The sequence below is a fragment of the Odocoileus virginianus genome, chromosome 1 (genome assembly GCF_023699985.2).
Source record: "Odocoileus virginianus isolate 20LAN1187 ecotype Illinois chromosome 1, Ovbor_1.2, whole genome shotgun sequence".
Taxonomy (NCBI): Eukaryota; Metazoa; Chordata; class Mammalia; order Artiodactyla; family Cervidae; genus Odocoileus; species Odocoileus virginianus.
Window position 1 is genome coordinate 28667753 of NC_069674.1, and position 26349 is coordinate 28694101.

Consider the following 26349-nt stretch of genomic DNA (forward strand, 5'->3'; position numbering starts at 1 on the left):
AGAGGAAAAGAGCAAAATTCAATGTTTCAACTGTTCTATGTCGCCATTTATGTAACTCTTAAAAAGTATGCAAAACCATATGATAAATCATATATGATCTATCGTAAAAGTATAAAATATATGGATGAAAAGATACACATCAACTTCAGAATATTAGTCACCTCAGGTGACAGAGTGATGGGAACAGAGTGGGAGAAATCTTCTACTTTAACTGTAGTATTTCATTTAAAAAAATCAGAAGGGGGCAATTCAGGTTGCTTGTGAACAAGAAAAATAAAGTTGCCAAAATAAAGCCAGAGATACTGCCTCCCCTCACATCTCAGTAGTTTTAAGTCTGGGTTATACATGTGAGCTATTTTTATATCCTTACTCTAGACCACATTAACGCGTCCCTAATTTCTACCTCTACCCATAGCAAGGAATTCAAGTTCAGCAAGAAAACATCTTTTTGTACTCTCCCCAGAAACTCCATTGTATTAACAACTGAGAGGTGTCTTAAAGTGGTTCAAAAAAACACAAATTCATTATCTTATCATTCTAGAGGTCAGCAGTCTAAAATGACCAGGCAGGGCCTATTTCTTGCTTTTTCCAATTTCTGGAGATCTCCAGCATTACTTAAGTTCAGGGTCTCACTTCATTCAGACCCTCCTGCCTCCCTTTTGAATCGTGATTTCAATGGACTCACTTGGATAATCCATGGTCTTCTCCCTATCTCAAGATCTTTAACTGAAGCACATCTGCAAAATTCCTTTTGCCAGGTAAGGTAATATTTTCACAAGTATTAGGAATTAGGATGTGGACATGTTTGGGAGGGCCACTATTCTACCTACCACCATTGGCATTAGTTCTCATTGTGTTTTTCTGCTGTCTCTCTAGATGTTTTTCTGTCTTCTGCTTTTTGGCTTTGTGGGATCTTAGTTTCCTGACCAAGAATAGAACCCTGCATTCACTGCATTGGAAGCAGAGCCTTAACCACTAGACCACCCAGGAAGTCTCTAGATGTTCTTTTCTTTTTTCAAAATGTGTTTATTTCTCCCTCTATCACTTGCTCTCTCTTAATCAAATTGTCTGATATTTGTCTGTTGAATTAGCTATACCCTGACAGCAGTGACCAGAGAGTGGGATTTTATAGTATAAAGGCTGGAAAGGCCTGGTCAGCCAGGCTGGAAGTTCTAAGTTAACTTCCCCCTACCTGTCATCTCCCTCTGCTTCATCAAACATAAGTGCTTTCATTGTGCTCTGACTGGTTCCATTGTCACCCCTGGTAGGATGCCTCCTAAGGTATTAAAATGGTGTTAGTCGCTCAGACGCATCCAACTCTTTGAAATCAGGCAAGAATACCGGAGTGGGTTGCCATTTCCTTCTCCAGGGGATTTCCCCAACCCAGGGACCAAACCTGTATTTCTTCTGTCTTCTGCACTGGCAGGCGGGTTCTTCACCACTAAGGCCACCTGGGAAGCCCAAGGTATTATAAAGGTAGAATGGTTAAAGGCCATGGGGCATCCCGAGCATCCCCGTTCTGCGTCCCACTCCCCAAAATGCTCATTCTCTGTGATGGAAGCCTCTGAGCATCCTTTCTTTCCCGTCCTCAGTTCTCGGGAATACCTAAAGAGGTGAGCGCCTCACCTTACCACTCCCTCGGGGACCCGGGCCTGAACAAGCGCAGGGGCCAAAGCCGATTGGAAGCGAACGCACGGGTCTCTTCCCTCTCTCTCCCGCAACCTGGCTCTGGGACCGGTCTGGCTGGTTCCGACATCTGGGGAATTAACATGTCCCGCCCATCCCTAGCCTCGAGCCGCGCAGGCTCCGAGTCTCCGCCCTTGTTCCCTCGCCGCTTCAAGCGCCTACGTGTGAAAGCCGCTACAAAGGGCTTGAATGAAACGTGTGTGGGTTTAGTGAGTCGTAAGCCACCAGGGGATCCCGTCTCCCCACAAACCAGAATCTCTCGCAGGAGGCTGAGGAGGGGGAGGAGGCGAGGAGCGGAGCGCTGGATTTCGCGGGCGCGCGCCGCGGCTGGAGCGGCGGGGAGAGGCCGGGCCACCTCCCCCCTTCCCAGCCATGCACCGCCTCGCCCGCGGCGGTTCCAGGCACCACAGTCTCCGCCCGGGCTGCGCCCGCTGTCGCCGCAACGAGCTCCTGCGGCCGCCGGCTCCGTCCACCGAGGAGCAGCGCCAGCCCTCCCCACCCCACCTCCACCACTGATTCCCTTCTCCGCGGGGACGCGCCGCCCGCGCCGCCCCCTGGTCAACTTTGAGCGAGAGGAGAAACAACTTTGGCAGTGGCCGCGGGTTTCCAAACCCTCGCCTCCAGGTCCGCAGCAGCCTCGTGGGTTGCCGGGGTTAGATGGGGCAGTTTCCCGGGCGCATCTGAGCGGCGTCTGGCAGCTAGCAACCTGTTTCCAGCGAGCGGGATGGGACTGTGGCTTCTAGGCATCCGAAGGAGGGCTACTTGTTTTTCTTTCCCTTGAGCGACCTCGGCTTGCTGCTGGATAGAGCCGCCTCGAAAGGATGTAAATAGGCGGAGCAACTGTTACCGAGAAGGCAACCACCCCAAAGGCAGGGAGGAGCGCGGTGCTTCGTCCGGGCTTCTCCCAGTCGCAACATTAATCATCAAGCAGGTGTTGGTTGCAAGTTTTCAAGGTCAGCCACTCGGAGCAGCGAGTCCCTCCCTGAACCTTGGGGATACATAGCGCCCGGGTTGGATTTGACTGAGAAATGCTCAGGACGCCAAACAAGGAAGGATCGTAGAGGGGGAGTGTTGTGACCCCAAGACCCATCCCCCAACACCCCCGTAATCTCCCGTCCCCCGCTGCCGGGGCGGGGGTTAGTATGTGACATGTGCCTAACTCTCAGCGGCAACTTAGGCAGCAGGTGTCGGTCCTAAGCGGGAGCCGCTGCTGCTGGGTGCGCCGTCGCCCAGCCATGCGGGCCGCGGGCGCACCTCTCGCCCGCACCTCGCGGCTGCTGCTTCTGCTGTTGCTCAAGGTCTCCGCTTCTCCTGCCCTCGGGTCCGCCCTTGCGCCCAGGAAGGAAAACTGTCTGGGAGAAAGCTGTTCACCTACACTGATCCAGCGTCGCAGCAGGGACGCTTGGGGACCAGGAGATTCTGCAGGAGACCTTCTGCCAACTCGTGCGCCCAGGGAGGAGGAGCAGGAGGCAGTGGAGCGCTCGGCGCCCCCGTGGGACCTACCGGCCGGTCCCGGCGGTGAACCAGGTGTGGGCAGAGGGGCGGAGGCGTCGGCAGCTGAGCCCTCGGGACCTCCGGCTAGGCCACCTGGAGCCTGGAGGTGGAAAGGTGCCCGGGGTCAGGAGCCCCCTGAAACTTTGGGGAGAGGGAACCCCACGGCTCTCCAGTTCTTCCTTCACACCTCGGAGAAGGAGAAGGGTCCCAGAGGCGCTGGCCTTTCTGGGCGTAGCCAGGAGCAGAGGGCGAGGAAGGAACCCGGAGCCAGCGACCTTTATTATTGGCCGAGGAGAGCCGGGAAACTCCAAGATTCTCCCCACGACCCCCAACCCAAGACGGTCCATGGACCGTCGGGGCACGAAGGGCGGACGATTGCACCCCCTGGCAGGGCGCTGGCTCAGAATGGGTCCTCCCTTGAAGGGGTTCATGAACGCGGGGGTCCCCGGCGGGGGAACAGCACGCACCCACGCTTGCGACTGAAGAACCCCTTCTACCCGCTGACCCAGGAGTCGTACGGAGCCTATGCGGTCATGTGTTTGTCCGTGGTGATCTTCGGCACCGGCATCATTGGCAACCTGGCAGTGATGTGCATCGTGTGTCACAACTACTACATGCGGAGCATCTCCAACTCCCTCTTGGCCAACCTGGCCTTCTGGGACTTTCTCATCATCTTCTTCTGCCTTCCGCTGGTCATCTTTCATGAACTGACCAAGAAGTGGCTGCTGGAAGACTTCTCCTGCAAGATCGTGCCCTATATAGAGGTAATGCCGTCCAGGGGTCTCGAGCTACTGGCTTTATTCATTTCCGGGATTTATAGCATCAGGACTGCTGCTCCACACACCTACCTGGCCGCTGAACCCCGTCTCTTTTCCTGAGTCTCTCCCCCATTTCTCCTGCCAATCATGTATATACATTGGCATTTATACACTGGGTGTGGGGGGCGGACCTGAGCCGGCTTTGTCCAGTCACCTTCAAACTCAGCTGCTCCTGAATTGGGAAATAACTATGATCATATTACACATAGGGTTGTTTAGGTTTTAAATGTATTTCTCTGAATATGGTGTTTTATGGTGTGTGTGTGTGTGAGTATATATATTGGCGATTGTCAGATTGTAGGGTTAATAAGTAATCAGTCCTTGACTGTCATTATTAGAGCCTAGCAGGGATAAAGCCCTATATCATTTATCTACTAGGTTTCTAGTGCTCCAATATGATTTATTCCCTAAGAATATTATTAAATTCTTTCCTTAGATATAAAAAATTGAGTAATATTTATTTAACAGAGGAAATCTACTTTTCTTTCTCACTTGGTCTTGACACATTAGTAACCTACCAAATTAGTTTTAGGGTCTGGCTGTCTGCCATGCTATCCTATCTGAATTCTTATATTCTTATGTCATTTCTGTCCCTCTGTTTTCATTCTCCAATTTTGTAACCATTTTATTTACTTTGTATGAATGACCTTAAGGAAGAATAACACTTTGTACCTCATGGCACAGAATTTACTGAACATTCTCAAATGTATGTATATATCTGTTATTTGTTAGGGTGTAATGGAGTGACTACTTTTCTAAGACTAGAAAATTTCTTAAGAAGTAGGGGATACTTAATAGGTTCTGAACTTTGGAAATGAGAATCTTTGAGTAAAATTTTACTGTAACATCCTACAGCTAGTGTCCTTAACCGTTATTATGGTAGTTGGAATTTGCTCTTAAAGAGCAAATGGCTTCTCTTTAAACACCAGCTCTTGGATGGAGCCCAAGTGCTTTGTTGCCAGTTGTGTTTTTAGCCAGCTGGCCCTTGATTTCCTCCATTCAGACTGCCCATTTCATTTATGGAAGCAGAAGAAGGGAAACTGTAAATATTCCAGAGCCCCTGATCCTGTCTGGCACCAGGGCCAGTGACACTATGTTCAACATTGTTCCAGGGCCTAGAGCTAGGGGATAAGTAAACAGAAAACAGTACCTACTTAGAAGGACCAAGGCAAGAAGCTGTAAATAAGACCCTCTGCTATCCTGGCAGGAATCAGCTGCAGGATCATTGCATGCTGGCTAAATCAGCTGTTGCTGCTTTACCAAGATCTAGGATTTCTCTTGTTGCCAAGCTCCAAGTAGCTCCGAAACATCTAATTTATTTGGAAGACAGCTCGTTTTTGAATTGCAGAGAAGGAAGTTAAATTTATGGAAGAGAATATGTGTCTACCAGTCATCATACAATGTAAGGTTTCTCTGATTGTTTAAATAGTGCAGAAGAAATTGACATATGCAAAAAAGAGACAAAAGTAAACTAGTAAGTAAATAGGAGAGTTACTTCCAAGAAAAGGAAAGCAAATTGGCTTGTTTTAATTGTACTGAACAGGATAAAATTTTCATACAGTAGAGGGAAAACAATAAAGAGAACAGAAAAAAGAAACTGGGAAAGAAAAAAAAATAAAACACCAAAGTTCTTAGGAAAAAAACACTTTAAAATAATTTCATTCAAAATCAGAAAATAATAATCAAATTTTGGTGAGTTTTATGAAACCTATGAGTTTCAAGTGATGGTATTATGTATGTGTTTTAATTTTCTTTCTAATTCTGAGGATTTTAGAAAAAAATATATATTTTCATTTGTATTTAGTTTTTAAATTTAATTCTCATCTTCTTAAGAATAGCAATTATTGTTATTTTTTACTCTGTATTTTCTCCTCCTTCATAGCTCTATTTTTTTAGTTATTGGTACAGAGCTTTTTTTCCCTCTAGAGAATCAAAGGCTTGAAAAAAAGATTCACTCATTTTTATTTCTTGAAAAATTAAACTATAATATACATTTTTACTTTTAGAGTAACGAATAAAGACCTTAAGATTTAGTGTTTCTATATCATAATTAATCTTGCTCTTCTGAAATAATTCTATAATATTTCATAATTTTATGAGAAAATTACTACTACTACTATTACTACTACTACTGTGATCAGACAGTAGTATTAGCTCCACAGTTTCTGATTATGAGTGCAAGAAATATAACTCAAATTTCAGAATAAAGCATTTCTACCTCCAAGAGGCATTGCTATTTTCACAGAAGAGGGATCTAATGCCTATTCCATGTTGGGTTTCTGGGAAAAAAACAGGGAAGTTGAACTGTGATGCAAATGTCACAAAGACTTCAGCAGACAACACAGGAGCTCTAGGGCTGGGATCGTTCTACAGGGATGTCTTGAATGGAGGCAAGAGGACTCAACCCTTACATAACCCCATGATGGACCTGTCACTAGATGCAAGTTGCTCCCAGGAAGGGGGCATAACCTTGAGCTGGGTGGATCTCTTTGGTCAAGGGCAATCCTATAGAGGAATGCAGCTAAGAGCCATCAAGTACCAATAGTCCCAGGAGGTAGGGAAGTCAGCATTTCCATTCCTTAAAGACTTTTGGGTGGGGAAGCAATCTGTGTGGGGAGCAACAGCATCCACTACAGTGACGTTTGAATTATTATGTTGAATTAGAACCAGGTAACATTCTAACTGAATCCCCTCATTTTAAAGATGAAGCATGACACTCAGAGAAGAGAAATGACCCCCCTAAGTATGTACACTAGTCAATGGCAACCAGACCCTTTGTCTCAACACTTGATGTTGATATTTGGTTATTAACAAACATCTATGAGGCAAAACAGTGTCCAGTGACTCTTTTCTTTTTCTGCTCCTTGTTATCTTTTAAAGAGACTTTTGAATCCAACAGGCAGGAAAAAAACAATAAACCTAGTTGACATCATTTGTTTTACGATAAAATTTATAGCTTTTTATATTTTTAAATTTCATCTTCCTTCCCATAAACTGACAGTAAATTCCCTAGTTGGTAGCTCATTAAATTTTAAAAAGTTGCAGTAATTTGGAACAACTGCACTTTATTTTTTTTACAATTGCACTTTTTAAAGTGCCAAAGATGATTATCTTAATAATCAAATACAGATATGTAGGTTGTACTTTATGTTCTTAACAACTACAAAGTGTCTTAGATTGGGGAGCACATTACAGATGTTTTTAAAAACCTTCTCCACAATTTGTCCTCATTCTGAATCTTTTTCTTCTTGGCTGAAAGACTCTGAAAATTATTTGACATTTCATCTCCTTTTATTATCTAGATTTGATCCTTTCTTTACTTTTTACTTTTTTATATTTATCTTATTCGTTGGCTATTCTTCCCTTTTTTTTTCCCCATCACACACTCTCTATTGATTTATAATGTCTGAGCTACCATTTTTCTAGTAGTTGTTTTTGCCTTTTTCAATGTGTTTATTTTAAAATTTTAACCACAATTCACTTTGATTGATCTGTACAGATTTTCTCTATCTTCTCTTTTGCCTTCGTTTCCTTCTCTACTATAGATCTTTCTTCTTCAGCTTGAGTATTAGCATCATCTTAAGGAGGTATAAGAATTTAGGGGAGAGTGCTGTTTGTATAGAAAAATAGGTGTTTCTTCAACAGAAAGGATAGGTCTTTGCAATTTGCATTCAACTCTTCTTTTTTATTTCAAAGTGTTGACATAAAGTTTAAGGAGAACACTGAGCTTCCAGAGTCTATCTCTAGAAAGGGAGTTCTATTATATTTAATGTTACTGTGAGTGGGATCATAGTGGGAACATTTGTAGTTGATAATTTCTCTCTTTCTGTTCCAGGATTATGAAGTCTCTGTGGTCTAGTGAAAAGTCCCATTAAGACCAAGGGTAGATGCAATGGTAGGAAAGGGGGACAGGAGAGAAAAAAGTCTGGGTGGATGGTGGCCACCCTAACACATGCATCATTTTAAACTGGTTTATCAGAGAGTCACCAGAAAAAAACAAAACAGAAAACTATACTCCAAGCAATAGTTTGTGGAGAGAGAGTGTATGTGCAGCTTGCATATGGAAGTCTGGGTGTGGATTGCAATAGGAGGATGGCAGAAGAGCTCCCTACTGTACCATTCTCTAGGGATCTAACAAATGCTTCAGTTCAGTTCACTCACTCGTGTCCAGTTCTTTGCGACCCCATGGACTGCAGCACACCAGGCTTCCCTGTCCATCAACAACTCAATGGAGTTTGAGCAATGAAGCTTGCTCAAACTCATGTCCATCGAGCTGGTGATGCCATCCAACCATCTCATCCTCTGTCATCCCCAGTATTCTTGCCTTGAGAGAACATCATGAACAATATGAAAAGGCAAAAAAGATATAACAAATGCTTAAAGCCAAATAACTCAGGCATTGAATGGGGCAACTGGAACAGCTCTTTGCTCATTACTTGATGAAAGCCGACCAGAGTGAAGTGTTACATCTGATCCAGATCCACTGCAAAATGTATATTTCTCTTGAGATGTCAGTTGGAGGTCTTGAATATGTTCTTGTTTTTTAGTTGCTAAGTTGTGTCTGACTCTTTTGCCAGGCTTCTCTGTCCATGGGATTACTAGAGTGGGTTGCCCTCTCCTTCTCCAGGGGATCGTCCCAACCTGGGGATGGAACCCTCCTCTCCTGCATTGGCAGATAGATTCTTTACCACTGAGCCACCACGGAAGCCATGAGAGAATCCTTGTTGTTGTTCAGTTCCTAAGTCGTGTCTGACTCTTTGTGACCGCATGGACTGTAGCCTGCCAGGCTCTTCTGTCCTTGGAATTCTCCGGGCAAGAATACAGTGAGTTTGCTATACCCTTGTCCAGAGGATCTTCCTGACCCAGGGATCCAACTCCCATCTCTTATGTCTGCTGCATTGGCAGGCCTGTTCTTTACCACTAGTGCCACCTCGGAAGCCCTTATATTGCCATACAGGTATTCTATTCTACACAGATTTCCCTAGAACTCCTACATTCAAGTACTAACATGCTGATCACAACAGATAGTAACTTTGCTTGAGGAGTGCATTAGATATTGGTTTGTTTAGTCACTAGGTCATTTCTGACTCTTTGCGATCCCATGGACTGTAGCCTACCAGGCTCCTCTGTCCTTGGGATTTCCCAGGAAAGAGTACTGGAACGGGTTGCCAATGGGCTTCCGTGGTGGCTCTTAGGTAAAGAATCTGCCTGCAGGAGACGCAGGTTAGATCGCTGGGTAGGGAAAATCCCCTGGAGAAGAATTAGTTATACTGATGAGCTTTTAAGTGGAAGAACACAGTTTTGAGAGCCATTTGAAAGTTACTAATAATATTCTCAGGGAAAATAAACACACTGAGTGATAATGGTACTTAACACATATTGTATGATTTCCTATTAATCCTTTATAATAATTTTCACATTCCCATGCAAGAGAAATAATTGGCTGATAACTCCGAAGAGTTAACCAGAAAAGAAAAAAAAAATGTGTGCCTATATATAACTCTATTCATGAACAGTGTACGATGAAGTTTACTGAACTTGCGTTCCACTGGAGAAATGTTGTTGTTCAGTTGCTAAGTCATGTCTGACTCTTTGTGACCCCATGGACTGCAGCACTCCAGGCTTTCCTGTCCTTCACTGTCTCCCAGAGTTTGCTCAAACTTATGTCCATTGAGTCTGTGATGCCATCCAAACATCTCATTCTCAGTTGTCCCCTTCTCCTCCTGCCTTCCATCTTTCCCAGCATCAGGGTCTTTTCCAATAAGTCAGTTCTTCACATCAGGTAGCCAAAGTATTGGAGCTTCAGCTTCAGCTTCAGCATCAGTCCTTCCAATGACTATTCAAGGTTGATTTCTTTAGGACTGACTGGTTGGATCTCCTTGCAGTCCAAGGGACTCTCAAGAGTCTTTAGCACTACAGTTCAAAAGCATCAATTCTTCAGGTTTCAACCTTCCATATGGTCCAACCCTCACATCTGTAAATGTCTACATACCTGACATGTCATAGCTTTGACTATATGTACCTTTGTTAGTAAAGTGATGTCTCTGCTTTTTAATACACATGAAGAATGAAAGTTTTATAATAGTCAAATGTGAAATTCAAATACTTTCCTAAACTATTGATTATAAGAATGCTCTCCTTTTGTAAAGCTTGCCAATGAAGTAGAAACCAGAATATGGGTTTTTCTTTACTTGTCTCCTAGAGATATCAGTTGGCTTTCAGCTTTTAAGAATTATACACAAAACACCAGCACCCAATAAGGACTAAAGAGCAGCTTGAATAATTCATTATTTTCTATAGTCCTCTTCCATAGATGTCATTATTCACTCATTTATTTACTATCCATTCATTCATTAAACATTTATTGGGCTTTTCTTCTATGCTAGGCACTAAGTTAGGAGATAACAGGAGGGAGAGAGAGGAAAAAGCTTCCAGAGTTCAGTAACATAGATGTGTTTATACTGTGTGTTTATAGATGTATGTTACTGCTATTATAGACGAGTGAAACCATGTGCTATATAGTGTGATAATACTATAAGAGGGGCTTAAGCAAGCTGTCATGGAGGTGCAGGAATGGCCCTGGAATCAGTCATCTCACAACCGTTCTTCCTCTCTCCAAAGAAAACATTCAAGTGAAAACTATGTTCCCTTTCATTCTTTTTCAATAATATTCTTGCTATTAGTTTTCACAAACATGTACAGCCTAGAGCCATGGTGAAAAGCTACAACTATTAATTCTTGCTTTCTTGTTTTTTCAATTTGTCCTAGGATATGAGGTGTATGAGACATTTCAGCAGATGTGACTGTCCTAGACATTTCATTTAGAATACAGAATTATTCCAAATATTGTTAAATGTTAAATTATCATTTAGAATACAATGCCTGAGATAACCATTTCCGAGTTGGAATTAGTCATCCTTATTAGTCATAAAGACATTAAGTAAATCGAGTTTTAAAATTGTACTTAAATGAATGGTTTATTTAGCAGTGCAATAGCAGAATGTTAAATGATGTCCTTTTCTCCTGAAAATCTCACAAATGTCCCAATTGTTTAATTTGACCTTAGAGGACCTGGGAAGAAAGGCTGATAAGAGAGATACTTCACACCTTCTTATAGAGCCAGGGAAAATGGAAGCATGGAGAATTGGAGTCATCCCTCAAGCCCACAGTCAACTTTAGAACTTACCCTCAGTTTTTGAGGGCTTTCAAAGTATCTGGTTAAATCAACAAAATATCCCTCAACAGTGAAAAATAAGTTATGCAAAAGCAAAATAGATCTGAGCTTCTGAGTCTGCCCAAGGCTGAGAATGTAAGGTTCTACCTTGTCGTCCACCCTTGTACTACATGGGCCATGAGAGAAGAGTCCCACCTTTAATAGCTCTTCCTGTGAATTGTAGGGTTTCCCCGGTGGCTCAGTGGTACTGAACCCACCTCCAATGCAGGAGACTTGGGTTAGATCCCTGGGTTGGGAAGATCCCTTGAAGAAGGAAATAGCAACTCACTCCAGTATTCTTGCCTGAGAAATCCCATGGACAAATGAGCCTGGCAGGCTACAGTCCTAGGTTTAATGGTATCCCACTGGAAGCACAGGGCTCTGAGTCTGGGATATGGACCATGTGGGGAGAAGAATGCGTAGACTGCTATGCATTGAGGTTTGTCGCTGACATTGCACTTCTGCACCCATCCTTCAGGGATCCTCTGTCATTTTTCTTACCACGAATTGACCTGCCAGAGTCCCATAATTAACTCAACCTTGTTGCCAAGACTAACTCTTAGGTATCCTTATGAGAATGGTATTCTTTGTGCCAGAAGAGATGATCTCTTCTAAAATTTCAAGGTGGAGTGGAGAATGGAATTACTACAACCTCAAATATGGGCTCTTTCTATTTGCAAAGTCAGTACAGACACTTTCCATAAAACTTCCATAAAAACCGGATATAATCACAGTTCCAGACTTATTCTTGAGATAGAATACTTTCAGCTTGTGAATTTATGATGGTTTTCAATGTGATCTATCAGCACACTTGAATGGTTCACAGCATGAACAAGGCCAAGGTCACTGATTTGATCCTAGCCTAGAATGAGTCATTTCAATTAGGTCTATGACTGTACTCGGGGCTGCCATTTTTCACTCCGTTCTCATCACTTCCTGCCTTCAGGGAACTTTCCTCCTACCTCTATTACTTCTCCTTGGTTCAAATTTCTCTCATATAGGAAATGCATCTGTTAACTAATTCACAGTAAGATGTGACATTTAGAGATACATGCCTTTTGTAAGAAGGATGAATAAAAAGAGGGTACTAATTCCTTAACCTATTACCCAGAATGGGATTTTGGTTAAGAACAGAGAAATTTTATCTTCAAATATGGCCTCTCAATGTCATTCAAATCATAATTACCTAACAACAAATGGATGAGGACAGTTCTGATTTTGTCTTTAGTTTAGGTTCACCACCATGTTCAAGGGACTACTTGCTATCCAAGGAGTCCCGTGGACAGCAAGCAGATCAAACCAGTCCATCCTAAAGGAGATCAGCCTTGAATAGTCATTGGAAGGACTGATGCTGAAGCTGAAGCTCCAATACTGTGGCCACCTGATGCGAAGAGCTGACTCGTTGGAAAAGACCCTGATGCTGGGAAAGGTTGAGGGCAGGAGAAGAAGGGAGCAACAGAGGATGAGATGGTTGGATGGCATCCCGGACTCAATGGACATGAGTTTGAGAAAACTCTGAGAGAGAGTGAAGGACAGGGAAGCCTGGCATCCTGCAGTCCATGGGGTCACAAAGAGTCAGACACCACTTAGCAACTGAACAAAAACAACATGACCACATGCAATGGTGCAGTGTCATTAGTCACAAGAAAAAACAGGTGAAAATTTGTTACTGATCTTTGGAAACTCATTGGAACCCCTAGGTGAAAAACAGAAATTCCAGTTCATTTTAAGATTGATTAGAAACGACATCATAATATTAAGAGTTGAAATTTAGACTATGGGCTTGTGGGAAATACTATGTTTTGAAATGAATTTCTAATTATTGAGAACAAATTTGTAATGATTAAATTCCTTAAGATCTATTGATTCCAATAGATGGCTTGCATTTTAGGACAAATGATATTAATCTTGCTTCAGTTGTTGTTGTTGCTGTTTTTAACCAATAAGCATTGGCATATTTATATTTAAATTATAACATTTTAGATAAGTTGTAGCAAATTTTTTTTTAACTGCAAAGGAATGTACTTCTACAGAAGTCAGAAGTCTCATATGTTAGGAATGTCAAGGTGAGAATGATAAAAGTAAAAGGATAAATACAAATTTTACGGTGATACGTTGACTTTTAAATAGTCTCCTTTTTATTTTAACTTAGTAAGAACATGTTACCAAGTTTAAAAATGAGGGAGTAGAGTTGAGAAGGCAGCAATAATGACAGCTGACACCTTGAAACTTGTCTTTCCCTGACCCTGGAAATCATGTAAAGATGAAATAGGCTGGGTACAGTTGAAATAAATAGATATGTATGATGTGCAGTTGTATCAGATTAAATCTCAGTGATTTTGATAAAAGTAAGGAGCCCTCTTTTTGACTGTGGAAGAACTGCTTTCGTGCCCGTGAAGGGCTTCGTTTCATTCCCGAGGCCTGCGTGTCCTCGCCAGGGTTGAGACACATCTCTCCTGCTCATTCTGTATTTTGGTTTGGAAACACTAATACAAGTGTATCACTGCCACAGGATCGTGATTAGCATGTGCTCCAAGATGAAGACCTTTTGATAAAAGCCATCACATTGACAGTGATGAATAAAGTGGCTTTGATAAACAGTGATGATAAACAGTGGCTTTGAAAAACATGGTTCCTACACTGTTGCTCAAAAAAGTGTCTCTGGTGGGGAAGTTGCCCTGAAGAGTTTCGAGGAGATGTGTCATGGGAAATGCAAGAGGAAGCCAGGGACACAGGCTCAAGCCATTTAGAGTTTCACAGGAAACTCTACCCTGTGCTCCTCCTGCTTTTTTCCCGGCTGATTGTTAGGTCTCTAACCATGGACTTATAATGGGTTATCATTCATGGCCCAAATGAATGGGTTTTCTTAACAATGATGCCCTTGTTTCGAGGGTTACTTGTGTACAAAGGACAGCCCATAAATAGATGCACTTGTCTTTCTGAGGTAAAATATAAGTTAGGCGAGAGTACAGTTGTCATGACTTTGGTTAGAAATTTTCCTGTTTTATAAAAATCAGTGTATTCCAGTTGCTTCACTGTAGTTAAGCACGTGGGTTCAATGTCATATGAAAGAATTTTTGCTTGGAAGTACATCAGTCTTTTCTTTCCCCATCAGTGTTATCACTGATGTCTATCAGAGAGTTTAGCAAAATATACTATTTATTGGTATGAGTTAAACTTTCATAGCTTGACCTCATTCATAAAGGTTTCTTATTTGCTTGTCTGCAGGAAGCTTCTGAGAAATAGAGCTATAGCTACTACAGAATTTTTGTAGATGACTGTTTTTCATAACATATCCATGTGCTCTTTCTTCACATCATTTTGAATGAACGGGGATTTGAAATAGTACTAGCTGAAGACAATACTTTCCTCTCAGCCGGATGTCTGTATCGAGGTAGAACCTTACATGGTAGGGAGAACTCTTGTGCATTGGAACTGCTGCTTCCCCGCGTGAGGGTATCCACTGGCTCTGTGCCTCTCTGGGCCCTTGAAGCTACACTGCAGGGGACCACAGGGGACCACAGCTGCCCACAGCCTCACTATTCTAGATGTTGACCAGGCAGCAACATTCACTGTTGTTCTTCTTCCAGGACACAAAGAAGAGCAGAACATTGCTGGTGGAAGAAAAGATTTCAGAGTTGTTCATTTTGATTCTCTAGTGCCTGTATTTTGATGCCAGTCCCCTCAAAATGCTATATTATTTTCCCAAATAGTTAAAGATTTCTGCTTCCAACTTTCCTTTGATCTTGATTCTCAGAATTAACCATCTTGTCCATTCAAATTGTTTACATTTCTGCTTTTGTTGATGTTAATTATTCCTCCGGTTGCAGTTTAATTAATAAGAGATTGCATCTCATGCATTCCATCTCTCAGAATATTGCTTCAAAAAACTAACCATCTAAGCTAACGCTTAAAGCTTTACTCCCAAGAGCATATTTCTAGTGATATGGAATTTTAGCAATCAGATATGGTCATTAAATGCAGAAAGATCCAGCCTTCATGATACAGTTTCATAATTGTATTTAATTGCACCATTCATCTTGGTAGAATTTCTAATGAGCTGTATGTAAACAAGTATATTTAAAAATTGTGATAGAAATCTTCTCATGGCCAAATGTTACCCCAACATTTAGCAATTCTAATTACATGGATAGATTCCATATATGAGTAAACAGAAATTAGCCCACCACTCCTTGTCCAGCTGATTTTTATCCATGCATTTCTATGGCATGCAGTTAATTCTCTACAAAGGTTTACAGCCTCCTGTAAATAACCTGGGGAAGTACTGAGTGGGGACCTTGTGCCTTTCTTGCTGTTTCACGTCATGTTTCAAGTGCATAAGTGAATTTGTAGAAAAATATCTGGAGTAATAACACTGCAGGCAGTGGCAGCAGGAGAGAGTAGCTATCTAGGACTGGCATTTGGGATGCAGTTGCTCTTGGCAACTGCGTGGTAAGTTCTGTCTGTATTTGGGGAGCTGTTTGTCTCAGTGGTTCTTTTAACTCTCTCTAGCTCTTGTGACCTTCCTGGATGGTTTACCTCGTTTCAGTTTACCTCTGCAATCCTAATTACAGAGAATTTTATCAGAGAGAAGAACAATTTGAAAGTAGGAAGCTAGATGCGGGAGTTTCCTGAAATTTGTGTATGACAACTGAGAAGTTTCCCATAATCCATGGTTTGTCAAGAGCACTACTGGTCAAATGTGTTTGAAGTCCTCAGTACTGCAGCTCTCAGGAGTATGGTTGAAGAACTGAGCATCTTCAAATAAAATAAAATGTAGAAGGATTCCTCAGTAAAAAAATCAAGGCACATGTAAATCCTGCTTAAAATTTGTCCTAATTTTTTCTTGTTTAATCTTATGAGATGAGTTATACAGAATCTAGAAACACCCTCCCCCTTTTTTTTTTTTGCTTTTTGAAGCAGTGAACATCTTTTCGTTTAGAATGAAGATGCAGCAAAGTTTATGGTATCCAAGGAGCTGATAATCTAACACACCTGTTTTAGTACCTGTCCACCTACATACATTTGCTCTTTGCTGTTACCTCACATTAAATGCTTTGTAACAGATTTGAGATAGGTATGCAAATGCTAGCTCATGTAGTAATTGGTTCAGATTTTAAATCTCTAGATTTAAAATGATGGAGATCAATCGGGGAGAAGATACTATCACTTATGCGTTGTGTGTTCTCTGTAAGTAATGATAGAAAATTACCAAGCAAACAGATTTTGTGAGCCTCTAAGTAACTGCTTCTTCTCAGAGTCTAGTATTTTCATATTGCCAAGCTGTCCTTTTAATAGAAATGTTATTCATAATTTAAAACGGCTGCAGAGCATAAACTTTTGTAGCTTTGTATTTTTGGACCGACTGTGGAAACAGGGTGCCAAGGAAATATGCACGTGATTTGTCTCAGTGAAGATGGTGCAGAAAGTCTTGCTGAGGACTCTTGTACATTTGATAGCCTGAGAATTTTTTTTTTGTTTGTGCTTTACAATCTTATAGAGAGATGACTCAAAACACTTGCAAAGCTAATATATACATAGAAATTTCCAAAAATCTGTACAAGAAAATACAGCAATTTCCCAATAATACTGTTTGATGCAGACCTTTAGAAAATGACACATTCTTCTTTGATTTCCAAAAGGTGATATTAAAAAAATTATTGACATAAAACACAATCTGATCTTAGGACAGTTGCACAGTGTGGACTTCAACTGTAGAATTATTTTGAATCTCTAGCATAAATGAAAAATATATTTCTATTAAGGTGAATGACTCATTAAGTTGAAAATTAATTTAAAAAGGTAAATATAGAGATGGCTCAGGCATATTAGATTAGTATTTTCTATGCTGATGTTTATGGAAAACTTCATGAAGATTTTGTAGTAAAAGAACTGTGGTTATAAGTTTAACCATGACCTCTTGATTTGCTCTGATGTAGACTCTGTTATTCCTATTTTTCTTCATTTTTGCTTTTCATACAGCTAACCCCTCATTTTATCTCACTTCAGACTGTCTCCAGCAATAGTTATGAGAGTAATCAGGACACGCATGCAGTATCCTTATTTTCCATATGAGAACGAGTAGACACTAACTAATATGTAGTATATAAGAAGCAAGACTGCCATTGGAATTCATAGAATCCACAAAGCAAGTTTCTATTTTTCTAGGGAGAGTGACAGCTTAAATGTAGTAGGTAAACAGTTAATGTTTTGAGTGCTGAAATTGTTAGGACAAATGATTTTCCTTTTGTCAACATGGTCCTTTAGAGTCCTAGAAATTTAGACATTAATGCATATTAATTATACACACACACACACACACACACACACACACACATATACGTGCGTGTGTGCATGCATGCTAAATCGCTTCAGTTGTGTTTGACTCTTTGCGACCCTGTGGATCATAGCCCTCCAGGCTCCTCTGTCCCTAGGGTTCTCCAGGCAAGAATACAATACTGGAGTGGGTTGCCTTGCCCACCTCCAGGGGATCTTCCCAACCCAGGGATGGAACCTCATCTCCTGCATTGACAGGTGGGTTCTTTACTATTAGTGCCACCTGGGAAGCCCATATGAAGTAGGTATTTGGGGTATACCCCAAAGCAGCCCATTCACTTCAGGATTTTCTGTTAGTCTCCTGTTTTATCTGAACCTTCAGGAACATTTTACCTCCTATCCATTGTCCTTGTTTAAATATATAAATAATGACTTCATTTATTAAACATTAAATGACTTTAATTTCACCCCAAACAGTGGAGTAAATTTGGTGCTCTCAGATGATTACTCTGCTTATCTTGTGACTTTGAGAACCACCTTACCTCTCTTGGTTGACTATGACCTAGCTGATCTTTATGCATCCTTCCAGCTTTAATATTTTTTGGCTCCATGACCCAGAACCACTATATTTCTTCTCTTTTTTTCCTTCTATTTTTATTTGTTGTCCTTACTATGACTCATCAGAAGTCACCAACAACAGTTACCCATGCCTGATTCCAGGAAATTGTTCTTTTCTTTTGAGGGGTACTTTCCGTCCATCTGCATTTATTGCCTAATGTTTTGATCTTTCAGAGATGACCCAGGATAAATATATTCTATGTTCCTCGCGCAGGTTGCTTCTCTGGGAGTCACTACCTTCACTTTATGCGCTCTGTGTATAGACCGCTTCCGGGCGGCCACCAACGTCCAGATGTACTATGAAATGATAGAAAACTGTTCTTCCACAACTGCCAAACTTGCTGTGATATGGGTGGGCGCTCTCCTGCTAGCCCTGCCGGAAGTGGTGCTCCGCCAGTTAAGTAAGGAGGACCTGGGCTTGAGCGGACGAGCGCCTGCCGAGCGCTGCGTCATCAAGATCTCCCCCGACCTTCCCGACACCATCTATGTCTTAGCCCTCACCTACGACAGCGCTAGACTCTGGTGGTATTTCGGCTGTTACTTCTGTTTGCCCACACTTTTCACCATCACCTGCTCTCTAGTGACTGCAAGGAAAATCCGCAAAGCCGAGAAAGCCTGTACCCGGGGGAATAAACGACAGATCCAGCTAGAAAGCCAGATGAACTGTACAGTCGTGGCTTTGACCATTTTATATGGATTTTGCATTATTCCTGAAAACATTTGCAACATCGTGACTGCATACATGGCCACAGGGGTTTCCCAGCAGACAATGGACCTTCTTAACATCATCAGCCAGTTCCTTCTGTTCTTCAAGTCCTGTGTCACCCCTGTCCTCCTCTTCTGTCTCTGCAAACCCTTCAGTCGGGCCTTTATGGACTGCTGCTGCTGCTGCTGTGACGAGTGCATTCAGAAGTCGTCCACGGTGACCAGTGATGACAATGACAACGAATACACCACAGAACTGGAGCTCTCACCTTTCAGCACCATACGCCGGGAAATGTCCACGTTTGCTTCTGTTGGAACTCATTGCTGAAGGAGTGAGCACAGCCTTGGGTTGGCTTCGCTTTCTTTTTTGTTTGTTTGTTTGATTTTCATACCCTGTGAAAGTTTTTACTCCTATTTTTCCTTACTGGGAAAAAAGTGCAAAAGAAAAACAAAAAAGAAATATTAACTACTGGTAGAACTGATTTTGCAAATTAATATTTGTGCTTTGAAAAAGAAGTTTATATTTAGTTATTTAAGAAGTATGGGAGGCCCATAGTTTTAGATCATTTTATCTGGTATGGTGCTAATATTTTATTTGAAAAAAAAAGTGACTGCACCTTAATTAATTGCTAACTTACTTTCATTCTTTTAAAAAGTATAATCACTGTATATTGGTTATAGCCATGTGATTTTGTAGGCTCTTTTCTGTTTGAGTTGTGATTGAAAGTATATTGTATGTGGTTTTGTGAGATGAGTTGTAGTAAGAAGCATTCACCAAGTAGCACCAAATAAATGACACTTTATTCTTTAACCTCATTGTCAATCTACTTTTAACCAAGATTCAATAAATATTTTAATTGCCTTAAATACACAATTACTGGTTTTATGCACGATTTCAAATCGACCTTATTGTTTTATAAATTCTATTTTCCTTTAAGGCTTCTCTGATAGCTCAGTTGGTAAAGAATCCACCTGCAATGCAGGAGACCCCGGTTTGATACCTGGGTCAGAAAGATCCGCTGGAGATGGGATAGGCTACCCACTCCAGTATTCTTGGGCTTCCCTTGTGACTCAGCTGGTAAAGAATTCGCCTGCAATGCAGGAGACTTGGATTCAATTCCTGGCTTGGGAGGATCCGCTGGAAAAGGGAAAGGCTAGCCATTCCAGTATTCTGACCTAAAGAATTCCATGAACTGCATAGTCCATGGGCTTGCAAAGTGTTGGGCATGACTGAGTGACTTTCACTCAGTTGACTATTTTCCTTTAAGGTGGGAAACCACTATGATACAAAGAAGTTTTCCTAACAGTACTATTTATATGTGTGATCCATAAAACTACATTGTATGTTTCAAAAATGTATTTTTAATATTCAGATAGAGATGTAAATTACTTCCAAATATTTAAAAAATATGAATAAATAGACAGCAGAGTAGGAAGAAACTATCTTTAAAAAAAAAAAATTCACCTCTTAACCAGCATATAGAGCTACAGGTTTTCCCATGAGGAATTATGAGTGGAACCAAAGATGAAAAAACAATGCATTTGTCATCTATTTCATCTAAACACTGACCTCTGAAGCGCTATGAATTCTATGAAGTACTTTGAATTCTTATTTTTCTCCTTTTAAAAAATGAACTTGGTTTAATCTGTGACTTAATTCTTCAATAAATTACAGTATAGTGGAATAATAAAATATTTATTCATCTTGATTAAAACACTTAAATATTCAAGTACTACCTTTAAATTGATTTTCTGTAAACTCCCAACAGAAAAACTAGTCCTCTCCATTTGAATTATATGAATCCCTGAAGGAGTTCACGTAAAAGCAATTGTATAGGATGCCTGCCACGTGGGACACACCCCTAATCAGATGGCAGAGGCAGTGACCTAGGTGACTCAGTGTGATGTTCATGTTGCTGTCCTCAGAAAATTCATATAGGGGAACCCACTTTCTGGCTGGAAACTGCCCTGTGTGTTTTCTGCTTGTTAATTTCTGTACTATTTAATATAACTGAGTAGCACATTTTTTCTTCCTGACTAAATGTTATTTAAATCATTAAACTTTAGTGCTAGAAAAATTAACAGTACTTAATTCAGACCACTCGTTTTCTGCATGAAACCCAGAATAACTAGATGATAGTGCCCAGAATATCTCCTTTTCCCCAGTCCAGTACTCCTCAAAGGGATTCTCCCCTACTGCCTGTATTTCAAAGAACTTGAGGAGGAATAAAAACAAGGCAGCATTGTTCCTCTTACAGATCCCTGTAATAGGTCTTTGGAAATGGGGGTGCCTGAACTAGGTTTTGGCTGCTGAGCAGATCAACAATTATCATTCCACAGTGTGTCTCATGATATTTAGTTGAAGAACTGACTTACTGGAAAAGACCTGATGCTGGAAAAGATTGAAGACAGGAGGAGAAGGGGACGACAGAGGATGAGATGGTAGGATGACATCACCGACTCAACAGACATGAGTTTGAGCAGACTCCTGGAGATGGTGAAGGACAGGGAAGCCTGGCGTGCTGCAGTGCACGGGGTCGCAAAGGGTCGGACATGTGACTAAACAACAGCAACAATAAGTCAAGAAACTGATTGAGCACGTGGGATAGAAGAGATTCTGTGCTGTGATCTGCAATAAATAAATGTAAATAAAGCTGAGTGTCAGAACTTATAAAAGCAGGTAGGGGTGGGCTGAGAAGAAAGGAATAAGACATGTATATAAACAGGTATGACACCCGCTGGGACTGGTGAGGAATGTGTAAAGTTCTAGGATAATTTAGAGAGAGCGCCTCAGATGAGAGGAAATCACGAATGACTTAGGATAACTGGAGGGGTAGGCTTTCAGAAGGAGCTGATGAAAGGCAGTGGGAGAAGTGAACACTTTAGGAGGAGAGAGATAACCGAGGAACAAGGCATCCCGGCCTGTGACTGAAGAACAGATAAACAGTCCAGTTACGTTCCTATACTACGTGTGAACAGAAGCCTCGTGGGAAATCCTGATGAAAATATGTGTTTAAAACATATTATAGAAGGATAATAGCTTTATGGTTTTGGCATTCCAAATATTCTGTGTTCACGTGAGAGACCCCGCCCTCCCCCTCCCCACATTGTTGCTCAGTCGCTAAGTCGTGTCCGGCTCTTCTGCGACCCTGTGGACTGTAGCCTGCCAGGCTCCTCTGTCCATGGGATTGCCCTGCCAGAAATGCTGGAGTGGGTTGCCATTTCCTTCTCCAGGGGATCTTCCTGACCCAGGGATCAAAGCCACACCTCCTGCACTGGCAGTATTCTTTGTCACTGAGCCACCGGGGAAGCCTATCTTCCCCATCCTCATGTGAATACAATATGTACATTAGCACTGGGAAATGGGAGCTTCCTCTCCCCACATTCACACCGGTCCTGAACTAAACATTGTTTGGTAGGAGCTTGGTTCCTCTGAGAAATACTTAAGATATTTCTATCAAGACATTTTATTCTCTGACCCTTCACCATCATTTAAAAAATGGATGGACTTTTCCCAGTTTTCAAGGATTCTCCAAGATAATACGTGGAGGTTTCTCCCTGGTAATTTGAATTAATCTTACATTTTAAAGTACTCTTTGATTACTTTGTGAGTTTGGCTTTCTCTGTTCTCTTTCTGGGCAGCATACCCCCAGTATACCTGATTATGGCTAACCCTCCTCATAAAGAAAGAGGAAGGAAAAATATTACAAGTTTCTATAATTTGAAACTCATGTTTTATGAGAGTTCTCTCCTTGTTTCTTGGGAATAAGAAAATATATGCTGTATTTCTTGGTCCCTGTCTTTTAGTGAAAGCAAGTGAGAAGTATTTACTGAACCCCAGTTTGCTTTGATGCATTAAAAATTTAAATTTTTAAAATTTTTTTTTAAAAATTAAAAATTTGATGCATTAAAAATGTTAGTTTTTGAATTCAAAGCAATCAGCGTGGTACCTGTAATAGATTGGAATTACATTACTTCAGAGCTTAAAGTGATCTCAAAGTCTTAGAATATTAATTACTCAGCTCTTTCTTTGTATGTACAAAACTGATGTTCTGAGAAGTTAACCAAGTTACGCAAAATCACATAATTGGACCCTGGTTGAATATTGACTTAGTTTAAGAATTCTAAGAATAGATAGAAGACTTCCTTCCAGGGATTATAAATAATAATTCTTTTCAGCTTAACCAGTAGGCTCACAGCAATTTATGAAACACTCTTGATTAAGATATGGGACAGGATTATAAATAATAATTCTTTTCAACTTAACCAGTAGGCTCACAGAAATCTATGAAACACTCTTGATTAAGATAGGGGACAGTGAATGTTCAGTAACTACTTGCTCAATGAAACAATAAACAAATCTTTAAATGAAAGAACTCTCAGAAAACACAGTTTAGCAAAAATACGGGTGGAATACCATGACTGTGGTTAAGAAGCAACGACATAGAAAAAAAAAAACAAGAAAATATGGTTTTTGTGTAAATGTGTTCAGCACTAATCAAATGACGTAAATATGCCTGGTGTGTGTGTGTGTGTGTGTGTGTGTGTGTGTGTATGTTCTAGACAAAGTGTAAAGACTGGGTGCTACAACTGACTCTTCAAACCTCTCTATCCCAAATTTATTAAGTCCAGGTATCCTAAAATCCACTTTAGTTCTTTGCACATATTATGCTTTCAGTCATTCACTCCATTCATTCAGTTAACACCTATCACTGACTTTGCGCAGTGGCAGCATCATAGCCAATGATGTGTATCTGTGGCACAATTATTGGTAATTGAAAACACCTACATGCTAGACACTATGCTAAATCCCAGGGACAGAATAATGTGTGATTTAGATACAATTCAGTCCCTTTTGGAGTTTGCATAGTGTGCGGTGCCTAAACATAAGATTATTCCCTACACATAGATTATTCCCTCTATTGAGTATTTAGTGAAACTGTGAGTAGTGCTGAAGAAGAAAAGTTCAGGAAGAAAAGTTCTCTGAGAGTTTGTTATAGGGGCTCCTGACCTAGTGATGGCGTCAGAGAAAATTCCCTTGGCGAAAAGCTCAGGGAGAGGGAGGAAGGAAGTGCATTAAGGCTCTGTGTGGACACAGACAGGTTTCCAGGTGGTGCTAGTGGTAAGGAATCTGCCTGCCAAGGTAGGAGACACACAGATTTGATGCCTGGGTGGGGAACACACCCTGTGTAGGAAATGGCAACCCACTCCAGTATTCTTGCCTGAAAAATCCCAAGAACAGAGGAGCCTGGCGGGCTGCAGTCCGTGGAGTTGCAAAGAGTTGGACATCATTGAGCAACTGAGTGTGTGCACACGTGCGCACACACACACACACACACACACACACACACGGACACAGACAGAGCAAGCCCAGGAACCAATAAGAACCAAGAGGCCTGGCATGCAAAAAGCAAAGGCAAGTATGAGACCAGAGTTTGTATGAAACAAATTGCTGTTCATCTGCAAAGGGTTTTGGTTATGTGTAGGTAAAATAACTTCACTTCGTCAATGTTAGACTGCCCTTCTGTGGTTCATGGGGGACTACTTATCACTGTGATTAGAAAACTGACTTCCTTTTATATTTAACATAACAGCCTCAAAATTCTGAGTCTTGATTTTTCATTATATTTCACTGAATTGTGTTTCCACACTTTCACCCCAAATATTGCAATATGAAATAGGATAATTATTCATTAATTGAAGAAATCATATTGGTATAAGTAGGAGATCATTGTTATTTGCTATCAAATTATGAGATCTTTGATTTCTACAAAGATCAAAGGAAACACTGATTCCTCTGGTGCTAAATCAATAATTGTTCATTGCATTTATAAACTTACAGAGAATTAGCGATCTTTTGGCTCCAGTGTTCAGAATTTAAACATTGATTTTAAAAAATAGTATGGTAATCAATCTCAAAGTGATCATTCTCTTGAACCAGTAATACTTTAATCAATTGCATAACTGTTAAATGACATTTTCATTTCCTTATTGCTTCAACTGCTGTCAATTCCACAAACTGAATTTAATATTTTTCTTCAAGTTTTAAGAGATATAAATAATTCATGTGAAATACATTCTGTGAAATCCATAGAAACCTGAGTTGAATGCCTTGCTATATAGACAGAGATGTGACTGGTTTGTTTTACTCTTTAGATATTTACACCAAATTTAAGTATGGGTGTGCTTGTGTGTGTGTAGTCTGTGTGCTGGGTTGTGTCCAACTCTTTGTGACCCCATAGACTGTAGTCTGTCAGGCTCTTCTGTCCATGGACGAATCCAGTCAGAAATACTGGAGCAGGTTGCCATTTCCTCCTCCAGGGAATTTTCCCAACCCAGGGCTTGAACCTGGGTCTCTAGTGGTTCCTGCATTGGCAGGCGGATTCTTTACCACTGTACCACTTGGGAAGCGGTAACTTTTGTAATTTTATTCCTTTTATTTGTCTTTGAATTGATACTGTGTTTAGACACTTAGGTCTATTAGGATTTCTTTTCCCTAATCAAATAAAATATGATGAACTTGATAAAATTTGAAAGTTTGCTACAGACAGAATTTGGAAATTTAAGGAAACAGTATTTCTAAAGAGATAAAGAGTGAGAAAAAAAGAGAGGAGAGGACATTTGGAGTGTCTAGAATAAACTGGGATGGTTATGAGGGACACTTTCAAAGGAGTTCATGAAAATACCATAGTCATGTTTTTCTTATCCCTCTTCTTCCACTAATGACTTTTATTCCTGATTTTGTTATTGTTTCTAATTCTGTTCACCGAGAAGAGTGGGCTCTGATCACCAATGCTTTTGAGGCAATGGAACAGTGACCTAAATCAGGAGGCATTTCAATAATGGGGAAGTTATGTTAGGAGGTATGATTATGTACTTTAATCATTCAAAAACACACCCATGGTTTTGTTTAAAAACATGTTTTAAACATGTAGATACATTTAAAAACTCTCTATATCTTGCTTCTATCACATGGACATTTCATGATTCAGGTTTAAAGCTATTACAAAGCACCAAGTTGTGTCTGACTCATGCGACCCCATGGACTGTAGCCTGCCAGGCTCCTTTCTCCATGGAATTCTCCAGGCAAGAATACTGGAGTAGGTTGCCGTTTCCTTCTCTAGGGGATCTTCCCAACCCATGAATAGAACCCAGGTCTCCAGCATTGCAGGCAGATTCTTTACCGACTGAGCTATGTGGGAAGCCCGAAGCTATTAAGAACAGTTTGTAAAGATAAATATGTTCTTTTGTGAATTGTCCATGTGTGAACAGGAAGGGCGTGAAGAATCACACTTAAATCCCCGAAAGTCATGTGGGCCATATTTTCTTTCATTTTGAGAATATGCTCTTGTCCTGTGGGCAGAATTCCCTTATATTAAATTTTAATCCTGCCTTCACTACTTTGGCCACCTGATGCGAAGAGCTGACTTGTTGGAAAAGACCCTGATGCTGGGAAAGATTGAGAGCAAGAGAAGAAAGGGGTGACAAAGGATGAGATGGTTGGATGGCATTCCCAACTCGATGGACATGAGTCTCAGC

At 41.1% G+C, this 26349-nt stretch overlaps 1 protein-coding gene and 1 non-coding gene across 2 annotated transcripts; both read left to right on the top strand.

Moving 5' to 3' along the window:
• Nucleotides 1-2229: 2229 nt before the first annotated feature.
• GPR37 (G protein-coupled receptor 37) lies at nt 2230-19684 on the top strand. Its single transcript, XM_020900441.2, has 2 exons — nt 2230-3944; nt 18320-19684. The coding sequence occupies exons 1-2, from the start codon at nt 2922-2924 to the stop codon at nt 19136-19138; spliced, it is 1842 nt and encodes a 613-aa protein (XP_020756100.2). The 5' UTR covers nt 2230-2921; the 3' UTR covers nt 19139-19684.
• Nucleotides 19685-23524: 3840 nt separating this feature from the next.
• Nucleotides 23525-23671, top strand: LOC139036677 (U4 spliceosomal RNA). The gene has a single exon (XR_011489505.1). It is a non-coding gene; the product is annotated as a U4 spliceosomal RNA (small nuclear RNA).
• Nucleotides 23672-26349: the final 2678 nt, after the last annotated feature.